The sequence below is a fragment of the Oryzias latipes genome, chromosome 3, assembly GCF_002234675.1.
Source record: "Oryzias latipes chromosome 3, ASM223467v1".
NCBI classification, from domain to species: Eukaryota; Metazoa; Chordata; class Actinopteri; order Beloniformes; family Adrianichthyidae; genus Oryzias; species Oryzias latipes.
The window spans coordinates 28,452,031-28,469,112 of record NC_019861.2 but is presented as its reverse complement, the minus strand read 5'-3'; the positions used below and the strand labels follow the sequence as shown (position 1 = coordinate 28,469,112).

Genomic DNA, 17,082 nt, shown 5'->3' with positions numbered 1-17,082 from the left:
AGCAGTTATAGGTCCGGGTCAGTCTGAGTCCAAATTTCTGTGGCGAGCACTCTTGCCAATCAGGAATGAGCCTGTTGGACGTCCAATCAAATGTTTTGAATGTTCAACATGAGACAACTCCTTTTATTGAGGTAACTGCCAGTTTATAATTTGAATAACTCCACCACTATATATATATATATATATATATATATATATATATATATATATATATATATATATATATATATATATATATATATATATATATATATATATATATATATATATATATATTACTTCTCAATTGAAGTATAATGGGTTACTAGCAGGTAATCCCTGTTTGGATTGCAAGGGTGCAGGGGTCACTCAGTCCAGTTCTCTTGACAGTCAATGGTTTCAATTTGGCTACCCGGATCATTTGAAAGCTACTGGAAAGTAAACCCCAAACTCACATTTTGTACTCTTTTCTTAAAACAATTGTGGGTTTTTAGATACAAAGAATCTTTACTTCTTGCAGTGATATCCTCATCTCTCTGGGAGTACAGAGAACAATGTTTCGATTTTCTCTAAAGAAAAGTGAATTTTCAAACTAGTATTTTAGAAGACAGATGGTGTTTGTTTTTCCCTCTTCTGTAAGAGTTCTAACAGAACCGCTATAACAAGGAGTGTGTGAGTTCAGTCCCTGTTCATAGATCAATGACATTCAATGTTACAAGTGAAACAAGTGAGATTTTTTTCTCGGGATAAGCCTCCCAGGAGCGCAATCTCTTTCACATAAAGTAAAGTAAGATGGACAAAGGTAAGATTAGTAATCGGGACTCACCTTCTCCTGGTATTGCCGTCGAGATGAGTCCAGGGATTGGATTAGCGCTGTGGCGTGGCCGACAAACATGGCGTAGCATGTTGCACCAACAATCATGCTGAGGATGGTCAACCAGACGTCTGTCATTCCCACTGGGGGGTACATGCCATACCCAATACATAACATGTGGCTCATAGCTTTGAAAAGTGCGTAGGAGTACTGCTGTCCCCAAGTGTCGTTCTGGATGAAATACAGAAGATAAGCAGAGTGAGAAAGACAACACAGAAAAACTTGTTATCTGTCCTAAATAACCAGGCTGATTGTAAATTTAAGGTCAAGCACTGCTTACAGACAAACATAATCATTCGCAGAAAAACTATTGGCAGTTTTTTGTTCGGTTTCAATCTGTTGTTCAATCTGGGACGCTTAGCAAGCAGACATTTGGGCAAAAGCCTGAAACAGAATCATGGGGACTGGACATAAAGTGGAGTGGACATAAAAAGTGTGAGACAGTGGAGCTTTGCATGACAGCAAAGTAGGTCAGCTATTTAGAAAAATGTGATTTCTCTTTGAGTTTTCTCATTTGTAGATAAATAGGCCCTTCTCCTTAAAATCCCAGTGGTGGTTCATGGCAAATCAATATCAACTCTCTCCTGGAGGTGACATGTCCAAATTGCTTTCAAACTCATTTCCACTGAAGAAAAGCTAAGACAGAAAGCCATTTGGTTTGTCCCCTCCTGGAAAACAGTAAAGCCCAATGACCCAAGAAGGTATTAAAGAATGTATTAATAACAAAAAAGTCACTTATTATTTTGAGTTTAAATAACTGTGGATGAGTCTATAGACACCTACAGCATCTATGCATACAAGATAATGTCAGCCAAACAAAATGACCTCTACACCATATTACCGTCTGCTTCAGAGCCCCAAACAAATTCACAGATAATCATGTTGTTCCATCGATAAAATAATTATTTTTCAAAGTAATGTGATCAATTCAGTAGTGTTTTTATGGAAGAAAACAAACTCTGGTTTTTGATGCTAAAAGGGTAAATTTTCACAAATTACAACCTACATTATGAATTAATCTCATTACATTTCAAAATCTTGTTAAAACCCATAAAGGGACATTTATTTTTTAGAATCAAGAAGAATATTCAAGTCAAGCAAAGTGAAAACAAAGATTTAAGACGACGTATTAAGAGTAATGAAAGTGAAATCAATTATGTCACAACTGTAAAATCTGAAAATTAGATTTAAAATTAATTTTACTAAAGGTCTTATTTATCACCATACTGACCAAATCAATTCATGAATCATCACAACTTACTCCAAATATGCAGATTGCGTTTGCCTTAAAGCTTTTTAAAACCTTGAAAATGTGTAACACAATTAGTTTTTCTGTTCCTCAAAAATGAGATAAACTTCAAACCAATAACAACTTTTAAACAGCCCATACTGAATGCCCCATAAGCTTTAACAAACAAGCTGGTACATAACTCATGAAAAAGAAGTTTGAATTGATACCTTGTCTGTAGCAATTTAAAACAATGTATTCGAAAACCAGAAAATGATAAAAACATTAATTAAAACATTTTATTTAATTTCTCATTCCCATTCAACTATTACAAAACAGAACAGACAGACTGCCGTCTTATTTTGCGGTTAAAACACAAATGTTATATGCTGTATAAAATATGGCACATGCTTACTTATGGAAAACGTAATGACATTTTAGCTGGTTCAAAATGTGGCGAAAAAGTGATTATTACTAAGGCTTTCAAGTCAAGTTTTTAAAATAACGTGAAAATAAAAAAGGATTTACAAAAACTTTTTCTTTTATCTTTATTCCTTTAAATCCCAATCTTAAGCTTGATCAATAGACTATGGTTGATACTTTGATCCCCAGCACTGACAATGTCCCTGAGCAACACCTCCACACATTATTCTGTCTCCTTGCTCAAAGAGATGAAAACGAAGCTAAATTTAGCCCAACTTGGGAACATCTCAGGGGATGGTGTCTTTTGTTATGCTTAAAAATAAAAGAGGCAGATTCAGTAAAACAACTGATCCTGTCAGAGAGGCGGTAAAGTGTGATGAACTAAAAACATGAAAGATCTAAGTACCTGAAAGTACCTGAAATATTTTCTATGACAAAATTGCTTAGACTCTGGTTCATGAACATTTAAATCTTTTTTTAAAATTTATTTTAGGGTAATGACTTCTCTCTTTTTTTTTTTTTTTTACTTGTCCTGTCCAACAGCTGGGCAAACAGATGAGAGCTGAAGGCCACTTGTGTAGGACATATTTTACTCTAACAACAGGGGTTATGAATCTTCAGACAAACCAGAGGTATGTCTGAATAAACCCCTTTTGTAATCAAGGCCAAACTTTATTAATTTTAATCGTATTTGAAAATCTATGGTGTTGGACCGGCCGGAAAAGGAAAGGAGGGAAGAAGAGAGAGGAATGTTAGAGGGGGGGGATAGAAGGGTGATTATAGAAGGGGGGGGGGGGGGTAAAACCATGAAGCAGCATAAAGCAACAAGTTTCTGGATGGTAATGCTCATTACGGGGAGGTTCAGATGTAAATCAAGTCTGTAAGGGCGGGGTCTGTCCACACACACATTCAAATATCACAAACACAGATCAAATGTTCACATTTCAATATGTACACAACACAAATATTGTTCACACACGCATACTTATGCCTTCAAACCAACTAGTGAATATTTCATTCAATCACGCAAAATATTTGTGCAAAGGTGAGCTAACACCTGTCCTCAAGTGAGTGTTTATGTTATCTAAAATGGATGATGGAATGTAAAAAGAAGGAGGGAGAGGGCCCAGTCATCCCCACACCCAGACCCCTGCCGCAGCAGCGGCAGCCAGAACCCCCCAACACCCGCACGGCAGCTCATTACATTACATTACATTACAGCTCGTGGGGGGACAGAGAGTGCAGCTCCGGCCCAACCAGGAAAGCAGCCCCCCCGCCGCGCCAGAAGGGCCCAATGCGGGGCCCCACCCCAGAAGAGCGCCCACAGCCCAAGACGAGCACCTCATCACCACCCAGGAGTACAAGCCAGGACACCCCAAGGGAGACCCACCCCGCGCTCCAGGCAGCCACCCACCCGGCCCACGGTTGGTCCAGGAAGGAGCAAGGCAGGGTAATGACTTCTCTAATGTGATAAATATCCCTGGTAAAACTAATGTATAACCAGTCAGAATTTTACATTATTTTGTGAAATTTAAAATTGTGAAATTTGTGTTTTTAACAGGTTCTTGTTGCATTCATTCTGATGATGGGGGACACATAAAAAGAATTTAAGCTTAAAATTGCATCTCTGAGTATTTCTATATTCAAATGTTGGGAATCAGGAGCAGACAAAAAAATGCTTTGTACAAATTAGATTTTGTGTTATGTAGAAAATACACTGAGCTGGCCACGACCACCATTCTCTACTCCATTCATATGCATCCACTTGCAGATGACTTGATCTGTGTTTCTTTGTTTTCCTTGTCTGAGCTGGAATCTGGTTCAAAACTGTACAGGTGGATAGCTCAGATTTTGTTGTTGCACCAGTAATGTTAGATTGGGGGTGTGAGTGGCTGTAAGCTAATGGGAGAGTGTGTAAAACAGAAAGCTTATGGGTGACGGGAAGGGGGCGCAGGGATTTCAATGGGCCAACAGTCACACCTCCAAAGTCAGAAGCAAAGTTTTAACTAACTCCTGCCGCTCTACAGAAACTATGTCCTTTTTTTAATTATTATTATTTTGTCCAAAAACAGCATAATCATAATTAAAAGATGACTGTAAAAATAGATCTAAAGATGATCAGATTGGGACTTTGAAGGAGTTTGAACCCATTAACAACCCAACCGAGACAAAATCAATTTAAAAAATAGTGTTTTTCTGCTGCTTATTGCCTTGGGGGAATCATACACACAACCAATGCTTTTAATAATATGTTTTCTAAAGGTGCTCTACCGTTTGGTTGAACAGGCAGTTTTAAATTGCCACTTCAATCATCCTTTTGATTTTTTTAAAAAAGCAAAATAAAAAAAACCTGGGTCATTTTCTAGGACATTGTTTCAGCAGAATGGCAGAAAATTTAGAAATTCACTTCTGAGTTGTGGGCGGAACAGTTGAGACAGGAAAATCCTGACCCCCCTCTTTACCACCCCATTGCTGAAAGCTCTCTGTTTTACATGCTCTCCTGCGAGCTTACAGCCACTCACACCAGCCTAACATTACAGGTGCAACAAGAAATATATTCACAACTCAAATCCTTTCATTGATGACATTTGTAAATCTGCTACAGAATGGTTACAAATCTAGGGTTCAGATTGTTGTTTGCCTTGTATTTTAATTTATGCTGAAAGTTTTTTTTAGATTTTTCATATATGTGTACATTCTTGTTTTGTTTTTGTTTTTTTAATCTTTGTTTTTGTGAAGAGCTGTGCCTTGCATCATTATATGGTTGTGTATGCGAGAGTTTTGTAATGATTATATTTCAATAAAAAAAATTTACAGGTCCAACAAAAATGGTGAGCAAAATTCAAGATATCTAGCTGTACAGTTTTGAGCCAGATGCCATTTCGGACAAGGAAAATTAAGAGGTGCAGATCTATTTGTTTACAAGTGGATCCATCTGAATGGAGCGGAGCAGTGAGCTTGTAGTTTGCTGTAGTAGCTTCTTCGTCACAACTGCAAGCTTCTTCCAACAGCATGTTTGCTTCAGCTCTTGATATACCACAATTTGGATGAAGAAATACTAAAAAAAAAATCAATTTTGGGCTGAACTTTCTCTGTATACGTCCTCCATCGTGAGAAAAATGCTACTAGAATGTGTTCAAAACACAGAAAACATGATTTTCATATGAGTGGGTCTTTAAAGGGTTAAGAAAAAAATAATAATTAGCACCTACAGAAAATTTGTCTTGATTAGATCTATAGGAATATATATATTGGCTAGCTTTTATGTAGTCATATAGAGAAATACAGCATGACCAGAAGAAACATAAAAGCATATATTGACAGCCCATCAACTACTGGGTTCAAACTACATATACATTGATTTACTAAGACACATTTTTAAAAGAATGAATCATCACTAATGTCCATCCAAACTATGGTACAAAATCTTTTAACAGTATGCAGTCCCGAAATGACGCCACATGAGGTGGCGGATTGTACATCCAGTATGACGCAATCTACTTGTAAACTAATAAAAAGAAAACACTTTACTATTAGTCACCTTTAACAAAAGGCTGCTCTACAGCAGCTGCTTGATAATACATCAATTTAAAACACAGCATGACAGCTCAGTGGAAGCCGCTGCATAAAACTCAACCAGTATTGGAAAAAGGGCTGTCTGTCCTCTTCGGAAAATCAATGTCCTGACCGCAACCTCCTTCCACACAAAAAGCGCTCATGGCAGGAGCTCCTAATAAGTAAAATCATCAGTAAATTGAATAAATGTGGGCAAATGGAGTAGATAAATACATTTGATTTAGGTTTTGAAATGACAGATATGCAATGCAATCTTTCCCAGGAAGCTTAAGGGTTTTAGTACAGTAATTACTGAAGTGACGGATGAGATAAGACAGACCATAATCTGATTGGAGCAGGCGGCAGAACTCAGTTACAGCAGGAATACTTACCACCATCTTATTTTTGGACACCCAGCAGTCAGCGGGGAAGTCCTGCAGCATGGGCACCAGAAACTGCAGGCAGCCATCCCAGTGACACAGCAGCAGCATCATGCCGATCAGATTGACTATCCGCACCATGGCACTGGCCAGGTCATAGGTCATGTGGAAGATCTGAAGGAGAGGAAGAGGGCGGGAAAATGGGTTTGGATTAATGACTTAACACGCTGGCTGTCAAATCCTTAAAATCTTTTTTTTGATTGCAAGAGGCGTGATACATCCTCAGAGGAGATTTTCCCACCTCTCCACAGGACTTCCCAAGATCCCTTGGTTTGTTCTTTGCCCACATTATGCACATAATTCCTGATACTGGGATTTGACGGCTGTGCTCTAAGATGACAATTTTTTTTTTAAAAAGGCTTTATAAATTGCCCTGTAGGGTTCAATCCAATGGGAACAGCCAGAAACTGGGACCACAGCTTCAAGTTCCAGCGCAGCTAAATCACTCTTATCAGCTGTGGCTCATACAAACACAATAATTTTACAAGTAGAGGTGGTTGTGCTTCAGGGGTAAAGTGTTCTCTGGGTTTGCTAATCCCTATGATAAACATACTCATAGGGCGCTAAAGGACTGGTGTAGAATTTAATGGTCTCAACTATTCAAAGGCTTTTAATCCCATTGAAGACTACTATGTGCACTGCTAGCCACTCTGCTACTTATTAAAATCCTTTCCCTGCTTTTAAAGAGGTTTGAGTAAGCAGGAGGGGGGTCACTTTGTTCTCTGCAGTAGGTGATGATGAAGAAAGAAAGTGGAACCATTCCCATCATCCCACTTTTACTCCGCTCCAGTTTGCAAAACCCCTTCTCATTTTTCGCTTTTCAACTACAAGTCATTTGAGTATTTACAGGTTTGTTTGTTTTTTGAAGAGAAATTGCTCGTAAGGACTGATGTTTTGTTTGTAGGTATTGAGCTGCTGCACCATCAAATCACATCACTTCAGTTAGCATAAAGCCAGAGGTATGCTCTGAAAAATGTGCCCCTCGAAATGAATAAAAGCATCCTCACTCACACTCTTTGTCTGTCTGCTGTCTTCCCCTTCAAATCCAAATCTTATCTCCTTGAGTATTTGCTCAAAATCTTGATCACTGGCAACCTTTATTATTGTCACCCAAATCAAATCCACAAGTTTAATGCTTTACCAAGTCTGTAGTTTTTCAGCTTTAAGTACAAATAAAATCTGCAATAATCCAAATAAAATCCTCAAGGTCAAAAAGGTTTATTGTCATTTGTTAAAAAAGCAACTCAAAATATATACTAGCAAAAAAGATTGACTTTGGAGCTGATATGCTTTAATTTTGTACTCACACAATAAATTATTTCAAATGTTCACATTTGAACTTGTTTACTAAAAGATTAAAATGTTTCAACATTATATATCAAAGATTATTCAAAGAAAGAAAAAAAGATCAAGTTTTGTACCAACAAGGAAATATTTTCTGCCACAGAATCTCTTTTATTGAAGGGTCAAAGATGTATAACACATTTATAGAAAAAAAAAGTTCCTTAACTTGTATTTATTAAAAGTAGGAAACCTGATCAAATGGTATTTGTTTAACCTGCTGGAGCTGAATCAACTTTGATAAGTCAGACAGAGAAGGGAATTCAAACATGTAAGCATCTATTAATCAAGGTCTATCTCAAAATGTGGAAATTGTAAATCAGAAATAGTTGACTACATTTTTTTGCTACATTTTTTTTTTTAAATACACTAATTGAAAAGTTAAAAACCAAAAGTGACAAATTTGAACTTACTGTACACACATCAGAAAAGATTGGGGACCGTTGTCATGAATAAGATCTTAGACATTACGGTCAGGATGCAATTATAATAAATTATTCATTTGTCAAGTTTCCATTTTTGGCCATGTGGTCTAGAAGTAGTATATCCTCATTTGCATTACTTCCTGTGACATTAGAATTACTTTCTGTCTTGATAATTATTTTTGATGCTCACTTTTTCTGCACATGTTTACAATACACAAAAACCATTAAATTTAAACAAAAGATATAATTTAGTAAAGACTTAACTAAAAAAGAAACTTGTATTACATTGTTTTTCTTTAAAGTGATCACATAAAAAAAAAAACATCTACTGATATAACGGGATCTGAACAACTGAATAAATTTCAAATAAGAGCTCTGGGAATCCTGCGTTTTATTAAATATAATTCAAAATTTAATATGTTGTTTTTTTGGTCCCTAGTCCGTACTTTAATAGTTTAAGACTTTTTTGTGTTTGTCACTATTTGATTTGTAGTCTTAACTAATTTCGTGATTAGGAATGAGTGCTTTTGTTTATTGAATAAATAATTACTGTATAATGTTATTGTATTTAATTAATTTAGATTTTTAATCCCTTTTTTTGAAGATCTTTAGTCATTTTAGCTTAATTTAAACTCCAGTATCTCTTGCAGTCTGGGAGTGCTTCAATTATTGTTAATTTTTATATAAGAGGTTATAAACTCCCCACATCCTGAGTTCTATGAAACTATATTCAAAGTCAGCAAATTCCTGAGGCACAAAAGCTATCTTTCAGTGTATAGCTGCAGCCCCTGAATGGCATTTTCATTCAACAATAACTCTTTCTATATTTCTATTATGACTGTGCTCTCAATAGGTCTTTGGCACTTAACCAGTGAGTGGAGAATAATGTCGATGAGAATTGCGGCAAGTAATGTCATGCAAATCCCCAGTTTGTCACCCAGACTATACTGTAGGAAGGTCATTCCCCTATCTTCCTTCACAGCTGTAATCTGTATAAGAACTGCATTAAAAGGCAGGTAAAGACTTTGCACAGTCTCAAACATCTCAAAGTTTAGCTCTCTGAGGCAAAAAAGAAGATATAGTTGTGATTTTCCTTTAACTTTCAGCTTACAGATGAAAAACGCTGCACCTTCCAGCAACGAGCGTAATTTAGTAGCAGAAACATCATGTTCTGTAAGTGATCAAAGCCGAATTAACACCACTGTGGAGTGAATGCAGGCTGTGAACACCCAACCTGTAAAAGGACTTCATGTACAACAGTGCTGTACAAGGAGGATGATGAATTGCCAAGTGCTCCTTTTTAATTGACAGGAGTACATCAGCGTATACAGGAGAGCTTTGATTGATGAGGGTGCAGAGACACATGCAGTGTTTTAGAGGGGAGGTGCTGCTCTCCATGTTATTAGTGCTTCTTCTGCCTTACTCAAGCTATTTTTGTAATTAGATTTTTGCAATCAAAAGTCTGTTATGTCAGACGATCTCTGGCAAAATCAACCATCAAAACATATAAAACATCTACTGCAGTGTGGTGTACTGATGGAACAGCGAGGCTACAGACATGGTATCAAATAGAAACACAGCAAGTTAAAAACGTGGCTAAATTTAAAGGTTATGGCTTACTGCTATTAGACATTTACCATTTATTTGAAATTAATAAAAACTGCAGAACGAGAAAACAAAAGGGACTGTAGCTCCAGGTGATTTGATAACAAACAGACATCCAGAGATCAGATGAAACTCGCTGCCAAGTCATCTCTAACAGATGGAGTAATGAGCAGGATCCAGGTAGAGCATAACTGCACACATCCCATGGTGCTGATAGCAGCAGCCCAGACACAATTAATGCAGCCCTTTACCACAGCATATGTGCTGCAGAGGATGATAAATGTCTGCCTCGACTGTTTTCAAATTGAATTTGATGCTGTTTAGCAAACTAAACTCAAACAAGTTAGTTCACCACGGAAAACAACTTTCTCTTCTTCTTCTGTTACTCAGTATTAAACATTATAAAGATTTAAAGTGATACAAAATTAAGAAGCACACTTTAAAGTACACTTTAAAGTAACACTTTAAAGTCCCACTCCGATCATCTTTTGATCCATCTTTAAAAGGATTCGCAAAGGTCTTGTGTTTGTGCAGTTTTTAGGCAAAATCAAAACAATTGTGACATTTTAGGGCAAAACGTCTGCAGAATGGCAGGAGTTCATTAGAAATCCATCTCTGAGTGTGGACTGGAGGATTAGTCCGCCCCTACTTCCCAATATCTCTTTTTTGAAACGGTCTCCCGCACAGACACTCCCAACCTAACATTTGTGTTGCAACAAAAAACTCCAATATTGGAGTAGTCCAGCTGTACAGTTTTGAGCCAAATGCCAGCTTGGACTAAAAAAAGTTGTATATAGATCTTGTCGTCTATGAGTGGATCCATCAGAATGGAGCCCAGTAGGGAGCTTATGGCTGATATGTCACACCTACTGGCTTTTTTCCAACAGCATTTTACCATCCACTCTCATTTTAATAAAGAAATACTCAGAAACGCAGTTTTAATCTTGTTATACCGTTGAAACTAGAAGTTTATATACACCACATAAACACACATATGCTTTTTTTTTTCTCACCATCAGACATGAAATAAAAGTGAAATTTTCCTGTTTTAGGTCAATTACAATTAAATAAATTGTTTCTATTTGCTAAATGTCAGAATAATGAGACAATGGGTTTTTTAGACAATTTTTTATTATTATTATTATTATTATTTTTTTTTTTTTTTTTTTTATTATTTTTATCAAAGTCAGAAGTTTACATACACTAAGATCACTATGCCTTTAAACCATTTGGGAAACCCCAGATAATGATGTCATTTCTCATGAAGCTTCTGATACATTTATTGACAGCATTTGAGTTAATAAGAAAGACACCTATATATATATTAGAGCACATTTGAAACATGCTTGCTTGTTTTTAAAACATCGGGTCAGTCAAAATAAATCAGTCAAGATATTAGGAAGACAACTGTGGATTTGCACAAGTCTGGTCCATCCTTGGGTGCAATTTCCAGATGCCTGAAGGTGCCACGTTCTTCTGTTCAGACAATTGTACGCAACTATAAACATCATGAAAACGTCCAGTCATCATGTCGCTCAGGAAGCAGACGGGTTCTGTGTCCCAGAGAAGAACGTACTTTGGTCCAATGTGTCCAGAACAACCCAAGGACAAAGGCAAAAGATATTGTGAGATTCTGGCTGAAGATGGTACGAATGTGTCATCATCAACAGTGAAACGAAATGGGCTGAAAGGCTACTCTACCAGGAAAAACCCATTTATCCAAAAGAAACATAGAAAAGCCACATTAAAGTTTGCTTAGGCACACATGGATAAAGACTTCCAGTTTTGGAAGTCCTGTTGTGTGACGAAATTAAAATTAAACTGTTTGGCCACAATGACTATAGTTATGTTTGGCCTAAGAATATCATCCCAACTGTAAAACATAAGGGTGGTAGCATCATGTTGTGGGGTTGTTTTGGCTCTGGAGGGACTGGTGCACTTCACAAAATGGATGGCATCTTGAGGAAAGAACTGTATGTGTAAATATTAAAGCAACATCTGAAGATATCAGCCAGGAACTTGAAGCTTGGGCACTAAATGGATCTTCCAAATGGACAATGACCCAAAACATACTCCCAAACTGGTTACAAAGTGGCTTAAGGATAACAAAATCAATGTTTTGTAGGGGCCATCACAGAGCCCAGATCTAAATTCTATTGAACATTTATGGTCAGAGCTTAAAAAAAGGCGTGGAGATGCAAGGCGACCTACAAACTTGGCTTAGTTACACCAGTTCTGTTGGAAGGACTGGGCCACAATTCCTACCAAATCTTGTGAGAAATTTGTGGAAGGATATCCAAGATGTTTGACCCAAGTACTGCAGTTTAAAGGCAATAGTACCAAATACTAATGAAATGTATGTATCCTTTGACTTTGATAAAAAAAGTATTAAACGAATGTCTAAAAAAACACTAGTCTAATTATACTGACATTTAGCAGATAGAACTAATTTTGTTAATTGTTGACCTAAAACAGGAACATTTTACTTTTATTTCATGTCCAACAGTGAGGGAAGAAAAGCATGGATGTGTTTTTATCTGGTGTGTGTAAATTTAAGTTTTCAACTGTATGCCCTCCATCATGAGAAAATGCCACAAGAACAAGTTAAAAACACCAAAAAGACAGTTTTCATCAAAGTGAGAATTTAAGTTGATAAAGGGAAGACGAAACCTCCTTAAACCCTTAACTTCAAATCTTCCTACTTATTTCCCATATTTGTGGTCAATCATAATTATAGACACATAATTATATTTTTATTTGGTAGAGATGAAGCTAGTGTGAGACCTAAACATTCATTCATCATAAAACTGTTCATATTGGCAAGAAAAAGCACAGCCGTTTGAGCTTGGCGTGTTAGGAAATCAGAATTTGTTGAAGAATATGGTTGATCATCTGTCAGTTTACTTCTAGAACAGAAAACAACATCCTTGAAAATTTATAACGCTTTGAGCGCAAAGAAGGCAGCAACAGATGATGTTACTGAGGGTGGTCGCAGTGGTCAAGAGAGAGCATATGGGGGCACGATCAAAGACCACAAGCATTGCTGTACATTCTGGGAAAGCTGCCAGAGGAACACTGTGCCAGTCATAAAGAACCAACCATGATGTGTTTATACAATGATGGCTTTACTGACTTTAAGCTATAAAACTTAAAGTGATCCAAGGCTGGAACGCATTAGGAAAAGAACCACAGTTGATTAAGGTCATAAAGGTTTGCAGCTGAAGGAGGTGTAATCTGTAGTAGCCTCAGCTTTCTAAAAATCAGTTTGGTGGATTTCATGCCAGATTTGACTAAGTCCAAGAGATCAACTGCTTTACTTGATTAGTAAAATCAACCGTGTTTTTGTTCATTTTTTAAGGTGAGTCACTCATAAGTGGGAGGTAAGCGGCTGGACAGCTCAGTTGGCTGTGTGTAGGACTGGCGCATGGAAAAGCATCCAGTGTTGGTCCTTAAGCGAGACCCTTCACACCACTGTCTGACTATGTAGCCACACGGGGGTCCAAGTCTGGGTTCCCTTGTGCTGGTTCCCAGCCCGAATAAAATACAGGGTTGTGTCAGGAAGAGGAAATATCTCTGCCCAACCATCTGAAAGTTAAAAAACTCATAGATAGGACAGGTTACAGTGTGGTTTTGGTAGGGAGTTAACATGTTTACATTTCATTTACATGCAGCAAATATGAAGCAGAAAAACTCGATCATTATGGAAGTTTGGCAGAAACAGGAAAAGTGGATAAGAATGTGAAAAAGGGGATGTGCTGGAATGAGACCAAGGAGTTGTGATTGGAAGTTTGCCAGGAGATGAATTGTAAACATACCCTCACCATCCAATCACAGATTTTGACACCAACCTTGAAATGCCAAGCATTGCACTTACTAAAAAGACCCCTCCTTAAAAGTTTGATGTAAGGACAAACAATTTCCTCTGGACTCCCACTTTAAAAAGTTTTCAAAAGTCTGTTCTATGCTTATTGCTTTGTTTCTTTTCATGACAACTGTGGGGGAGTGTACATTTGTGCTTTTATCAGTTGTTTTGGTTTTGTTCAAACTTAAATTTTAGTATTGTTAAGAGTTTAAGTCTTTGGTAGCTGAGTCGGGACTAAACAAAACTCTGTTTAACCATCCATTAGTATTGATCTGGGTAAAATTAGCCTAATTTTCCTCAGTTTAAAAAGAAAGAGGTGTGTTCTAAAGTGGTGTGACCATTATAACACACATCGTTGGGTATACAGTAAATTTGGATTGGGTTGTCTGTTTGTTTTACCAGTTAAAATCAAAACAATAGATCATGGTAGAGTGTTGAGAGAGATGTTTTTCCCTTTATGTTCTGCCATAATTTGATTTTACAAGAAATAAAGTATCAAAAGCTTGTGAGAATGGTACAATGATCTAACAATTATTCAGTCATTCCCTGAAATCCTTTTCCACTCTGAAATGCCATCAGTGTTTGCATGGCTGCTGTGATCACCTTTGATTTTAACAAATCACTTTTCTTGGGATGTGAGCTAAGGTGTATTGTCCATAATAAGTAACAAAGTTAAATGAGCACATGACACAGATTGAATTGTACAGCATTACAGTAATTATTTTCTATGTTACCTTTGGGAACTGCACCTTTTGTGGTTTGTTGTGTTTTGTAGTTTTTTAATGCAGGCAGGTAGAAAAATAAACCTTTAAGATACAATTGCGAAACACAGAGTGTAGTTCATGCTGAATAATTGGAAACAAAAGGCACAAACACTTATTTATTATGGAAAGAAAGACAGGACAGCTTTTTCCCCAACTTCTGGGTTTAGGTCAGTTTTCTGCTTTGCCTCTCATCCTTTCATTTTATATCTGGTTTCAGTCAGTGCCACCACTGATGGAGATTGTTGTTGGATTAACTCTACATTTTGTTAAACATGGCCATATCCCAAGGTGATATTTTGTGCTTTTTTTTGGTTAATTTTTCCTTGTTATTTAATAGTCATGCTTTGTGTTCAGTTGTATCCAACACCCCAGGTTAATCTTTAAAGCTGTTTCCTTTTTATTACTGCTCCTCATCCTTGATTCTTTGTCACTTTCAGATCATGGTGTCTTCACTGTTCTCACAATCGAATTATTTTAACCATATTTAAATGTATTTATCAAAGATTTACCGTAATTTCCAGACTATAGAGCGCACCTGTTTATAAGCCGCACCCATTACATTTTTAAAGGATAAAACATTTTGTACATTTAAAAGCCACACCTGTCTATAAGCCGCATGTGCCCACATTGAAATGTGTTACACAATGAAGATGTGTATGTGCTGAAACCATGTATGTGTAAGAAAGAGGGGAGAGCGCATGCAGCGGAGGGAGGAGAGAGTTCGTGCAGCGCAAGAGGGAGCGCTCTCACTCACTCTCGCTCTGCTCTCCTTCCTCTTACACACGCACGCAGCGCACTGACACACATACACATTCTACAACACCTATATAGTTATTTTATTAGTTAGATAGTAGTTAGTTGTTACTGTTATTTGTTAATAAAAAAATAGTGCGTTGTAATCATTATTTGAACCGGTATTCATTTGTGATGCGGCAGCCGGGGGATTTTGTGTTGGGGGGGGGGGCGTCCTGCTTTATCATCGCGGTGATCAAAAATCCCACACCGTCACAGCTCTATTCCAAACAGTGCCTGTGACGCTGCAGTAACTCGGCAGCAATATGGTAGTAACAGCACTAACAGGGCTGCTTAAAAAAAACATACTGGTAAAAGTCACTGAGAGCAGCAGTAACTTACAGGCGCGCCTCTTCGCGGCACGCGCCTTCTGTGCACTGAAACCATGGAAGTCTTCCTCCTCAGTGTCGGATTGGAATAGCGTCAGATATTCCTCGCCACACTGTCTCAGTCTTTCCTTCTTTGTCACTGTCACTCTCATCCTGAGGCAAATTCATTCCTGAGCTCGCGCTGTCCTCTCAGTCACGCAGCAGACTGGCTTTTCGAAACCCGTTAGTGATGGTGGATTTTTTCACACTGCTTTTAATGATTGCTTTTATCTTTAAAGCTGTGTCATATACATTTCTTCTTGCATTTTCCATAATGAGGGTCTGTTCGTGCATTCATTTACAAAGGGGGAATTTACATTAAACTTGCGTCTTCCTCGACACATATACCGTGTTCCCCCATCTCACTCTTATCCTTTCTGCTCGAACGCCCCTATAGCGGCCGTTAGAAAAATGCATTAAAAAGAATAAAAGAAAAGAAATGCATAAATTAGCCGCATCATTGTATAAGGCGCAGGGGTGAAAGCATGTGACAAAAGTAGCGGCTTATAATCCGGAAATTACATTAGTTTCAGTAACTGAGCCTGGTGTATTCAGTTCCTCCGCAGCCTTCCATTCAAAACATCTTCTTGTGCTTCCTGTAAATGTGTTTTTGCAGTTTTCCATATATTTTTCTAAGTCATGCATCCTCACAGGTTTATATTCTTAGTGCTTTCTTTGTCAAATTTAAATTTTAGTCCCCCTGTGCTTTTTGCTGGATTCCTTTACATGTAACTTGGCCCTCCCTCTTCTTCTGCATTTGTGTCCTCCACCTTGATTGTGACAGTAATATGATTTGAGTGATGATAATTCTGTTGTCTAGTATTTCTAAGTTTAGCCATGGCCCATTACCAGTCCATTTGGAGTCCATCACCGTAGAGTGGAAGAGATTACTGGAAAATAGTCAAGACATTTATCACTCTTCCTTAATGTGGAAGTCCTATCAGGGTTTATGCCAGGGTCATACATTTTTTCTGTATGCACTACACACTGTGTTTTTTCTTTACTATCATTAATTTTTTTAATTTAATTTTTTTTATACTGTACATATATTTAAAACAAGAACAATGAGAAGAAAGCTTCCCTTATTAAAAAACCTCGTGACCGCAAAGGTTAAGTTTGCACATTTGCTTAGAATTAACACATGTATGTTGGAGATGTTTGACTACAACACATGATATAGATGTCAGCATCTCATCGAAACTATCTAACAATAGGAGAAGGAGTTTGTATTAAGCTTAGTAACTATAGGAGTTAAACCTCAGTGACGGTGACAGCACCAGTGTTGCATTAAATGGTCCAGCAACACAACTGGGATTCAAACTACAACAGAACGGCTTACAGAAGACAAATGTCTATGTATTTATGCTGTAATAAATCTGACTTAAACTTTTGAACAGATACACATTTATTTTACTCTATAAGATAG

At 37.4% G+C, this 17,082-nt stretch overlaps 1 protein-coding gene across 1 annotated transcript in view; it reads right to left on the bottom strand.

Moving 5' to 3' along the window:
- Positions 1–17,082, bottom strand: part of LOC111946705 (potassium/sodium hyperpolarization-activated cyclic nucleotide-gated channel 4-like) — a 40,874-nt gene that overhangs the window by 17,901 nt on the left and 5,891 nt on the right. The window contains exons 2-3 of the mRNA XM_023950458.1: positions 6,452–6,613; positions 806–1,024 (exon numbers count right to left, since the gene is read on the bottom strand). Of these exons, the coding sequence (XP_023806226.1) occupies positions 806–1,024; positions 6,452–6,613 (381 nt within the window). The remainder of the gene's footprint in view (positions 1–805; positions 1,025–6,451; positions 6,614–17,082) is intronic.